Genomic DNA, 12234 nt, shown 5'->3' on the forward strand with positions numbered 1-12234 from the left:
TGTCCTTGGACCCCACTTTGTTCTTTCTTGGACATTATTTTAAATTGTTCTAGTTTGATGAACGCACCGTTCCCGCTGTTTTCCCTGCTTTGGCTGCCAGTTTGCTGTACGGTTCTTGTTTGTCTTGAGCTTCGGGGTCTTCTTTCCAGGGCTGTCAGCGAAATATTTTCAACAGAACATCTAGGTCTCTTGCGAGATGTTACTGTTACCGAACTCAGGCTCAGCTGCTCGCTGCTCAAAAGCCAATAAGTCCAGAGGCAAGTGTCAGTAGAAAGGAAAGGCGCTTTCATCAGGAGAACCGGCAGAGAAGGAGAGAGAGAAGGTGGACTCGGGTCCCAAGGCCAGCTCTGAAGATTCTGCTCAGCCTTGGCGGTTTTTAAAGGGAAGAATCTCAGTGAATCGTCGAGGCAGGAGGCTGGGTTCTGCATCCTTCTCCATGGTGTGCAGACCCTGACCCTCTTCAGATGTTATTTTGCCGGAGTGATCTGCCTGCAGAGTTGCTAAGGGGACTGCTGGAGTACAGAGCTCGTCATTCTTGAACTGCTTAATTCTTTGTTCTTCTTTTAATCTAGGAAGAGAATCAACAGGCCACTTAGGTTCTTTCAGGGTTAGAGGGAAACAGAAATGGGCAAACAGGAAAGGGGCAAAAGAGCTGCTTTCATTTCCCCACTGTCAGACATCATTCCATTTCTACACGATTAGGGGCGAAGTGCGTCTTCCATAGCTGCTTCTTGCTGACATAGGTGCCGTGTTCTCAGAGTGGGAGATGACGACATGGGTCCGTAGCATCTCTTTGCTGACAATTTTAGTTGCCCGCGCAGAGCAAGCTACAATTATTTTGATGCCCACAGAGATATAGGCTATTATGAGCACGAGTGTTAACCCCGTTCTCTCGAGGCCACTTGTTGGAATTGTGCTGGCCATGGACTCAGTTCTGCTCAAGATGGAGCAGTTTATGTCATGGCTGCAGTCTGGTCATCATGCACTTAGCTTGTCTCTCTGGCGGCAGTTACAGTGTCTGTCAGACAGCTCAGGACTGTGCATCCGAGTGAGTCTGTGAGTCTGTTGTCCTAATCATTAACAGCTTCGTTTCGTACCTGGGGGCCCTGCAGGGTTCTGCTTGGTTCCGTTACTTAGTGAAACAAGCCTTTTGTACATTTCCTGCCCCTCCCTCTCCGCCCCCCCCCCCCGTGGCTTAGATAGTTTTTCTGTATTATTCCTTCTAAAATTAATACACTATATGCTATTTTTGGAAGAAAAAGTAGGTCAAGAGAAATGGAGGCAAAAAGGACAGAAAACAGTTTGTTCCACGTGACAGGCTGTTGTCGTGGCCACTCTTAAGCTGTGACGACTGACAGACACTCGGACACGACCGTCTCCGTGGGGTACAGCTCCTTGAGCTGCTTCCCTGCCAGAAGTTCTCGCTCTGCTTCGTCTTAACGAGATTCTCTTCCCGCCGAGAACGGCGACCTGCATTACTGCACCTGTGCACGTTGTAGCTTTCCAGACCCTCTGAACCATTTCAGGGCGTTCTCATTGTTTTGTTGTTGTTGCTGTTCTGATTGTCTGTGGACTAAAGAATGATTAGCTATTTAGATGCAAAGGTCAGTGCTGAATTCCTACTTCAGTGTTACAATAGTGGCCACTCCAACTGTAGTGACAGTAGTCGGAAGATAGCAGTGATGCTTTACAGTAATAGTGCACACGGTTTCCGTCCTCCTGTGCACAAGCTGGGTAACTGCTCAGGCTTTGTCGGTACTGAGGGCTCCCCAAATCCCCATCGCCTGAGTGGTAGTGTGCAACGAAAATTAAATCCTGTAGTCATCTCTGGATTATCCTTAACAAATAGTTTTAATCCCTTAGTTAAACGTTTTAAGGCTGTTGGCTAAGTCCCCCTGATTTAGATAATCCCTCTATCCACTCCTGTGCCCTAGCCAGCAGTGGGCTTCAGGGCAGTTAGATCATTTCCTGTATGCGTGATCAAAATAATTCAGAAGATTAAAGTTGTAAACATTATAAACTAGGGCTCAAAGCTAGTTTGGTTATTCACTTTTTGATTGTACGTCCAACTCTGGTGTCACATGAATGCTTTAGTGTACTTATGTGGTTTTGGTTCTTAGTCTTGGAGGTCAGGAATCTATCGATGATTCAGACCGTAGAATAATCGAAGAGGTAACCGTGTGCCTTGACGTTTTGTGCATCAGCCCCCGACATGGCAAAGGGAGCTTGTTAATGGGGGGGGGGTTGTGAGCGAGACTGGGGGCTTTTCTTCTCGAAGCACGTTCTGAAATACTGGAATCTGTCACCCCCACCAATAGAGACACCCTTGCCCTTGCTTAGGCTGTCGACTTCCGCAATCTGAGGAAGCCTGTGGATATTCTCAGGATAAGTTCGTTACAAGTACTGTAACACAAAGCATAACACTGAAGATTACAGAGGAAACTGACTCGATTCATATGTTCACGTCACAGTATTTAAAAGCCAGGCTTGTGATCCAGCGATGTGACAATGTGGCACAGTGGTAGAGCAAAGCCTGAGGTGGGTCCGATAACCCCCGAGCCTCCAAAGCAGCAACGGGCAGAGTGACACTGAGAGGCCCCCAGCAATCCTGCCCCCGTGACAGACAGCGGGAGTGCCACCTGGTGCTGTTACTCTGGGGATCGTTGCCTGCACTCAAACCTGAAGGAGGTTCTAAACCTCGGGTAGACTTTAGTGAAAATGAAGGTGTCTGGTTTCTCACCCCAACCCCCTTGCCCCCTTCAGTTCTATCCAGGGACCCTGTGGACCCTTGGCCAACTGTCCCAGTGTGATTAATTTCACAGGCAGGCTTGCTTCTTACTTCTGCTTGCCTGTAAGGAATCTCTAGAAAAACTAGATCGTTACTCTCGGTGCCCTCGTCCCATGTGAAAATCATGGCAGGTTTTTGTTTTTCACCAGCTGATAAGCCTCTATAAAGTGGGCAGGAAAAGATGTCTGATGTGGCTCATTTGTGATAGGTGGAGTCACAGTATTTGTAAGTTACGATTTTCTGTGAAACCAGGGGTTTAGTTTAATTGTAATCTTTGTTCTTGAGTTACAGCCTATCTTCATTGAGAAAGCAAGAATGGGATCAGAGGTTCTTGGAGGTTACAGCAAATGGCAAGGAACTGGATCACTGAAGTGGGGGGAGAGCCCAACATTGGCAGCAGTGAAGATTCTCAAATTGAAGGACTGTCCTTGACACCGTCCTTTCCATGTCAGTGGACGGAGGAGCTGGCAGGTTTGGGAAGCAGTACAGTGTGGGCCTCAGGGCAGAATCCTGCTCTAAAGAAAGCTGCGCTTTAGGCAACCCTGAGACTAGGGAGACGGATTAACCAACATTTCAGTTTGTCTTAATGGATAAGAAGTAAACTTGTGAAGAAACGTGCCCCACGTCTGTTCCACAAAAGTCTCACGTCCTGCCGTGTGCTGAGCAGTCGGGTGAGAGTAGAGAGCCCTGGCCCCGCGTGGGCCGTGGACGGATGGCTCTCGCCAGGTCAGAGTCTTCAGGAGTCTGGGGTGGTGTCTTGTCCAAACACGGTGAACGTTCCGATTCACCGTGGGAGTTGTTAGTCACCTTGAAGTATTTCAGAAACTTACGGAAACTACGTATGAAATTACGCTGGGCATAGGAAGGCTCACAGAGATGTGTCCTTTGTTTAGTCTGGCTAGAATTCATCACTCCGGTGGACTAATAACCTTACGATTGTTAGATGTTTCAAATTATCATTATAAATGTTTTTGAACAAAAAATATAATTGTGGTAAAACAAGGAAAAATAATAAAATTGGGCTTACGAATGTCGGGAATGAAAGGTTCTGCGCTGGGCCTTGGCGGGGCTGGAGGCACAGAGAGCTGAGGCTGGGTGTGAGTCCCCAGGGAGGAGGCCGGTTGAAGTGATGCCCTTCCTCTGTTCTGTTCCGCCTGCTGAACACGCTGCAGACCGCATCCAGGGCCTCCTCCAGAATGGCCTCTCCTGCTGTTTACTGATCAGTTCCTTCTGTTTCCATCCCTTTCCTCCGTCTGAACTGGAGGCCCTTGACCTCCCGGCGTGGGCAGAGGGCACTGTCTGTCCTATGGCTCGTGCTGCCCCCATGAGGATGCCCCCATCTTCACCTGCTCACGTGGGCCGCCGCCTCCCCGAGCCCTTCTTTCCTCTGTCCTGCTCGTCTCTCCTCTAGGGTTCCGTCCCCCGCCCCTCAGTCCCTGTGCTGTCGCCTTGTGGCCCCTTCACTCCCCTTTCTGACCTGTTCCCGGCAGGCAGGTGAGCCCCCCTGCTGCTACTCAGGGCACGGTGCCCTGCTGCTCCGGGAGCTGCCCTGGACGGGGATGCGCCCTCCCCAGGCCCCTCGGGGAAGCCCTCGGGGTCCCTCCGGGCCGCGCCTGCCTTGCCCTGACTGCCCTTCCGCTAACACAGTTTTGTGTCTCGGCCCAGCTGCTAAGGAACCGGTGGCTCTGGAGGGCAGCTGCTCGCTGAGAGCCTGATTCACGTGGAAAGGGATGTTTTATTGTTGTTCTCCTTGATTAATAACTTTCACTTGCAGATTCCAAGTCCCGAGGAGCAGCGACTGGCGCGGCTGCCTGTGCGGTCCCAGCATCTCCAGCTCCCGTGTTTCTGGGAGTCAGATGCTGCAGGGGCGCCCTGGCCTCTGGGGCGTGTCTTTTCCCACATACAGTTCTTCTGCAGCAACGATCTTCTCTTTTTCTGAGGTGACATCTCTAGTCAGGAAACTGGGGCTCCTTCGTTGGGGTTTTAAAACTCAAATTTGCTGCCTATGTGAACTTCACTGCATTATTAACTGTATGATAGGGTCATTGAGAAATTACGTGTCCACACTTCAGGGCTCGGGCTGTCACGTTCGTTCAGGTTCTGTTTCTGGAGCACCTTCTGTGAGACGGGCAGGCTTCTCACTGGTAGGAGAACAGGACAGACAGACACACACACACACAAGCAAGCAAGGCTCCTGTGCTGGGGGGCTTCCAGGCAGTTGACGACTTGAGGGTCACAAGGCGACTGCCCTGGGGAGACCCCCTCAGGGAGGGGTGAAGCGGGCCGTCTGCTCCGGACGGTGGAATCATCATTGTTCTTTGCTTCCTTTGGTGTGAGGCCTCGCGCTCTGAGCCAGGCCTGCCGGGACCGCAGCCTGCTACAGTGAAAACACTTCCAGAATTTACGTTCCAGTCTGCAGGCTGTGCGGAAGTGCAGGGCAGACCTTCAGTTCCTGCATCTGGGTCCCCACAGCCCTCGGGGGACCGTTCCTAAATCGCTGTTGTCGTTGTTTCAGGAAAGGCTGTGATTTACCACTTCTCTCTGAATGAGGATAATTCTGGGGATATCTGTGTGTATCTCTGAATGTCGATAAGGGCAATCTGCTTTATATTTGAACTTAAATTTACTGTTTTCCCGTGGCTTCAGATGCCCTGGTTCTTGGAAGCTCTGTGACTGCTCTGACAGCACCTGGCGGGCGAATGTGTCGGCGACCAGGTCTTTGGTTATATCACCAACCTGCTTCCTCCACACCCGTTTCCCAGCTGTGGCCTAAGATGGTCTCCTTTGCTCTGAATTGTACATCGCCATGTGGTGGAACCGTTAAGCCTTCGTCATATTTGTTATGCTAAAGTTTTGAAGTTTACATAGAATTTCACTTACCTTGCTCCTTGAAATTTTACCTATTTCAGTACGATTAAATTATCAACCTTCTTCTATCATTCTGATAGCCCATTTTTTTCTACTCGTTTTTGTAGTTTTATTTTGATATTTGTGTGTTTGACATTTAAATCTCAGTAGCTACCATGCTGTCTTCACTCATCCAGCAAATACTGGACAAGCTGTGTTTCAGGCACGGGGGGTTCCTGTAGGACTAGAGCGCATCCCCGCTCTCGGGAGCTTCGTTTTAATGGAGGAGATGGTGAGTAAGTAATCAGATCAGCGTGAAGGCTGGATAAACGGAGATGAGGGGCTTTGGGCCTTTTAGGTAGACAGGAAGGCAGGGCAGGCCCCTGTGAAGGGGGGGCGTTTGCACAGAGATGGGGGGGCAGAGACGGACCGGCGCTGCACACGGAGGGGCCGCGAGTCCAAGGCTGAGGCCGCAGTCGGCGGGGAGGGGCCGCAGTTGAACTTGCTGGGGCTCCTGGGGTGCTTCCTGTGAAAGGGGGCCGGCAGGGAAGTGGGCAGACACGCTTAGGGCCCGTGAACCCTGAGGGCGGAGGAGTCGTCCAGGCTCCCTAGGGTTCCGTTGGGAGCATCAGGGGAGTACGTGCCATTTCAGCAGAGGGAGAGGGGACAAGCGAAGAGCGCTTTGGGGGCAGCATCAAGAATTCCGTTCAGGTCAGGTGAGTGTGAGATGATGTCCTCAGATGGGACGAGACATGAGGCCTCTGCTCAGGGCCGGGCAGGCCTGCGCACAGGAGTTTGATTTGGGACAGCTGGTGGGGGAGGGGAGAGAAGCAGTGCTGAGCCCGGGGCTGGAGAGGGGGTGGCCGGGTGGCACAAGAGCCCAGGAAGCTGCCCCCCACGAGTGGGGGGAGAGCTAGGAGGATGCGGGGTTCCGAAGCCACGCCAGAAAATGTTGCTACAAGGGGAGGGCGGGACGGTACTTGTAGGCTTGGGTGTTTTGATCCGTCCGTTTTTTGTTCTCCCTGCTGGGTGAGGTCAGTGTCTGCTGTTGTCCGAGTCCTCAGGCCTCTGAAGGGGTGGGCTGTGTCGGGCTGGAAATACACTCCAGAGCCATCCTGTAGTTTTGAGAAAACGTGGAAAATAATGATAACAATTTTGAAAACTACTCAGTCTTGGCTTGGAATGTAACTGTGGTTCATTTCAGGGGTCAGAAAGCTTTTTCTGTAAAGGGCCAGATAGTAAATATTTTCACTGCTGTTACAGTGTGAAAGCAGTCATAGAAAACACATCAACCAATGAGTGTGTCTGTATTCCTAGACGCCTTTAGGACAAAAACAGGACAGAGCCACGTTTGGCCCACGGGCTGTATGTGACTTTCCAGACCCCTGATGCTTTGATGTCTTTCAGAATATGACACTTGTAACTCTTAGGGGTTTATGAAGCTGAAAGTACTATTCTCATGTTTTCCTTTTAAAGGAAGCCACTTAATTTGTTACTCTGTATTGTAAACACTTTGTGGACAGTTGGATTTGATCAGCCAATCCTACTCCCCAACACTTCAAATACCAAGCGTGCGCTTAAGTCTTGGTGGAGTTTCCTAAAATCTGTGTACGTGGAGCCACACCCCACCCCATGCTCCTGCCTCGGTTACTTTTTTCAGCCTAAGTGCTTTTAATTCTTTTCCATGATTTATGTTCTTTGAAGAAGAACCTATGAATTATCTAAACTGGGTTCCCTAGCATATGTAAAAGCTTTTAAGGTGTGCAAAGGCTTCTTAATCTGTGTTGCGGTGATTGAGGGTCAGCGTGCACGTAACATAGGATCTACGCAGCATATGCACCACTAGCCGTTCTCTTCATGTAGCTGTTTAGATAGTGTGTATACACATGAAGAAATAGCCAAAGAAAGAAAAAAACCGATGTTCTCTTTGCTGTTCAGACTTGGGTGATCCCATCCAAAGGATGAACAATATTACTGGGTATGAATTTATATGTAAAAATATTTAGGTCCTGGCTTGACAGGTTCCTAGTGTGAGAAAGGAGCTCCTGGTGCAGCGGGGCTTCACCTGCAGCCCGTGAGCCCCTGGAAGCTGTAGGCCACACTGCGTGTGTGTGTGTGTGCGTGTGGGTGCACGCTTGCACACACGTGCATTTCTCTGTCTTGTCCGAGTGTCCGAGGTTGTCATGAGACCCCGGCAGAGTCCGCCCCCCGGGATGGCCGTGCCCCGCTTCCCCAGCGAGCGCCTCGCCTGTCCGCACCTCAGCCCTGCTGCTCCCCACGTTTGTGTGACTTTATCAAGTCAGTTTCTTTGAACCTCAGGGCCTGCTTTCTCTTTTTCCTAGAATTGTAAAGCTCCAAAAAAAAGCACTTTTGAATTGTGAAGTGTCCTATTAAGTGTTTGTCTGTGGCGTTATACCACGAGAACACTGCATCCAGGGGGAGCATTTGAGTGGTTGGAGTGAGCTGGGGGGAGGGTGGTCTCAGCAGGTGGTCCCAGAGCCCCGATACCCCGTCGCCTGAGGCCTGCTCAGGGTGCTGTCCCCTCAACCTGGGCCACAGCTTTTCCTGAGAACAAGATGGCCCAGTACCAAGACTATTTGTTGGGGAAAGAATAGCCTTTTCAGCAAATGTTGCTGAGACAACTGGACATCCATATGCAAACATATCATATATAAAAATTAACTAGAACTGGGGAGTGGGCAAAATGGGTGAAGGGGGTCAAAAGGTACAAACGTCTAGTCATGCAATAAATAAGTAGTGAGGATGTAAGAGCAGCATGGTGACTAGAGTTAACAATACTGTATTGTATATTTGAAAGTTACTAAGAAAATAGAGTCTAACGGTTCTCATCAGAAAAAAAGAATTTTTGTAACTGTGGTGATGGATATTAACTAGACTTATCAAGGTGATTATTTTGCGATATATACGTATATCAAGTCATTATGTTGTACACCTGAAATTAATATAATGTTGTATGTTAATTATATCTTAATGAAAGAAAAAAACCACAATGACATACCATTTCACACCCACTAGGACGTCCATAATCAAAAAGCCAGACCATGAGAGGTACAGGTGGGCGTGGAGAAACTGGAGCCCTTACCACTGCAGGCGAGACTGTGAAATGGTGCAGACAGTTTGGGAAACAGTATGGCAGGTCCTCGAAATGGTACACACACGACTCTAGGTATAGATCCAAGAGAAATGAAAATATGATGTGTGAAAGAAGCCAGTCACTAACGGCCGCGTATTAGATGTGACCCCCTTTAGAGGAAATGTCCAGAACAGGTAGATGCATAGAGACAGAAAGTAGGTCAGTAGCTGTCAGGCTGGGGATGGACGGATGGGAAATGAGCGCCGATCGGTACAGAGTTTCTTTCGGGGATGAGGAAGACGTTCTGGAATTAGATGGTGGTGATGATTGTAGAATGCTGTGAATATACTGAAAACCACTGAGTTGTAAACTTTAAAGGGTGAATTTATGGTATGTAAATTTCATTGCAATAAACTGTGACGTAAAAAGAGTAAAATAGCCCCAAATCTTGCTTTCTTGGCTTTGAAAGATTGTGGGTGAAACATACTTTTTTCTGTTTTGTCTCATGGTTGCCTGTGAACTTTACTGACCTAGAGAACAGGGGTGAGTCTGTGACCTGAGTCAGGTCCCTGACGGGCAGGCCCGGAAGTTCCCTGAATGCCCTGAGCCAGGGACAAGGCGGCAGAAGGAATCGGGGGACACTCGGCCCAGAGAGGGGCTTCCAGGGGAAGCTGAGGCCTCAGCAGACGATGGGGAGTATGGCCGCGTGTCCAGCTGTATTTGGCCTGTGAATAAACCAGAGACGGAGAATTTCAGCGTTATTAGTTTAGGAGATTTGAATATTCGGTTAATTTGTTTATTGTGCTTAGAAATGATTTAAGAAAAAAGCACATCAGTCACATTCATTTTTAAAGAAAACATTCGAGAACTGCAAAACACTGAATTATTCCTTAACACACTCTTCTTAAAAGTCAGTCAACTCAATATGCATTGGCATCTTTCTGTATTCAGTGTGTTTTATAATTAAAAGATATGTCATGTATATAGTATACTAAAAAGTCAATCTTGTAGCTTAATTAAAAATAGAAAATAAAACAATTCTTTTTAAAATCAACTGTGTTCTCATCACATGTTCTCAAACTTACCTGTGCATAAAAGTCAACTGGGACTCATTAAAAATGTGGGTTTCCTAGGCTCCCCAAGAGATTGGTTCCACCTGAGTTTTTCAGGAACACCCAGGTCATTCTGAGGAGCAGAGGTGTGCACTTTGAAAAGCACGGCCCTGGGGACTCCAGCCTGGAGTTAGGAGGTGATGTACGTGGCCAAAGTGTTCCTCATGTTACCGTAGGTCATTAATACCTAGTTCTTAAGGTATTTTGCAGCCACTTGATGTTAGAAGCAGATGACATCCATATTCTGATTCTGCTGCGAGAGAATAATATTTCCTCACAAGCATAATGTTTCACAGTAGGAGAGGTTGCGGTCTGTCCCCCCTGAAGCGCCTTTGTCGCTGGTGTCCGCTCACGTGGTCCCGTGTTCCCCTGCGCCTTTGTTGCTGGCGCCCGTTCACGTGGTCCCGTGTTCCCCTGCGCCTTTGTTGCTGGCGCCCGTTCACGTGGTCCCGTGTTCCCCTGCGCCTTTGTTGCTGGCGCCCGTTCACGTGGTCCCGTGTTCTCCTGCGCCTTTGTTGCTGGCGCCCATTCACGTGGTTCCGTCTTCCCCTGCTCTCTCCAGATTTCTTTTGACTTGGCTGAATATACTGCGGACGTCGATGGGGTCGGCACCTTACGGCTTCTGGATGCAGTGAAGACCTGTGGCCTTATCAACTCTGTGAAGTTCTACCAAGCCTCAACAAGCGAGCTTTACGGGAAAGTGCAGGAAATACCGCAGAAAGAGACCACTCCTTTCTACCCGCGCTCGCCATACGGTGAGGATGTGCACGGGCTCGGTTCTCTGTGCTCCTGGGGTGCTTCCGCCTGGACGCTGTTCCTGTCTCGTGGCTGAGGTCACGTGGTGTGAGAGCAACGTTGAAGCAACCTAATGGGGCCGGACTTGCTGGTCAGACATCTTTGTGTTGTGCTCACTGCAGGTTTTTTTTTTATATATAAATTTATTTATTTATTTATTTATTTATGGCTGTGTTGGGTCTTTTTTTCTTTTTCTTTTTAACACCGTTATTGGAGTATAATTGCTTTACAATGGTGTGTTAGTTTCTTGTTTATAACATCATCGCAGGTTCTTGCTGCCGTCTCCTCCAGGGTGAAACCTGCTGCACTGCTTCACCCTTCCAGATGGGCCGCTTTAAAAGGAAAATTAGGTCCAGCAAGATTCTTTTTACTGAACTGTTGAGGTTGTGCTGAAGTGATACAGCCTGGTGTTTTTGATTCCATTTCCCTGATGAAATTCTCCCTGAGCTCAAACCCTTAAACAAACAAACAAAAATGATAAAAATTGAAAGCTGCTAGAATATTAAGCGCCCGTATTTTTCACTTTTTAATTCTTTAAAACTAAGAAAAAGGGGATTAGACTTAAGAAAGGTCAGTTTGATATACTGCACACACTACAGTTGAGTGAATTAGATTGTGAAGGAACGAACTGTGATTATTACAGAAGGACGAAATTCTTAAGTATTTCCTTGTCACGTGGTTAACTGGCAAAGAAACCTTTATTTTGTTTTTGGCTTTTGAATCATTTTTTTCTCTATGTTGATACATTACATATTGTAAATACTGCACGTTGTTACTTGTTTAAGTGAAAATGGTTGTCTTTTATAATAAGACACTGTCTTTTATAACAATCACTGTCTTTTATTTGCTTTTAAAAAATTATTCCAACAGGGGCAGCAAAGCTCTATGCCTATTGGATTGTGGTGAACTTCCGGGAGGCGTATAATCTGTTTGCAGTGAATGGCATCCTCTTCAATCATGAGAGCCCCAGGAGAGGTTGGTATAGGTACTGATGGGAAGAGAGTGTCAGGCTCCACGGCAGGAACGTCACACGTGTGTGTGTGTGTGTGTGTGTTCTGCATGTGTGCTGTACAGACTGGGAATGTTTCACATCTGTTTTTAACTATGTGAATGTCAGAAGTGGTAAATGAGGAAATGTAAACCCAACCTTAATCACCTATTAACTTTGTTAGAGTTTTTATTCAACGTGGTGCCGAGCAGTGTCCCAAATTTACCATTTCCTTTGGTAGGTCGCATCAAGTGAGTTTTAACCCGAGTGTCAGGAAGTGTCCTTGGGATGCAAGGAGCTGAGCAGGAGCCAGGGCTTGTTCCCCAAGTCACTGTCACTCATGAAGGCTCTACCTGTGGCGTCTTTCTGTTTTTACTTTGAATCCATTGGATATTCAGTATTCTTATTTTACATTCCATTTAAACAGACATCCAGAAGTTTCTGTGCTTCTAGAGTATGTCTTAAGATACGTTTGAAATCACTTCTTATATTTAGAATCGTTATTGGGGGTTTTTTTTTTTCAGAAAATCATATTTGTTTGCATTGGCTTGTTTCCTTTTCGTGGTTGTCATTGAGACTATTAGCAACATGCCAGCTCTCCTGTTGCAGA

The 12234-nt window shown here is 47.9% G+C and overlaps 1 protein-coding gene across 3 annotated transcripts in view; it reads left to right on the plus strand.

Moving 5' to 3' along the window:
- GMDS (GDP-mannose 4,6-dehydratase) overlaps nucleotides 1-12234 on the plus strand; it is a 477644-nt gene that overhangs the window by 189301 nt on the left and 276109 nt on the right. For all 3 annotated transcript variants that reach the window (XM_060308303.1, XM_060308305.1, XM_060308304.1), the window contains 2 exons: nucleotides 10404-10596; nucleotides 11507-11611. In XM_060308303.1, coding sequence (XP_060164286.1) covers nucleotides 10404-10596; nucleotides 11507-11611 — 298 coding nt within the window. The remainder of the gene's footprint in view (nucleotides 1-10403; nucleotides 10597-11506; nucleotides 11612-12234) is intronic.

Source organism: Globicephala melas, chromosome 11, assembly GCF_963455315.2.
Source record: "Globicephala melas chromosome 11, mGloMel1.2, whole genome shotgun sequence".
Classification (NCBI taxonomy): domain Eukaryota; kingdom Metazoa; phylum Chordata; class Mammalia; order Artiodactyla; family Delphinidae; genus Globicephala; species Globicephala melas.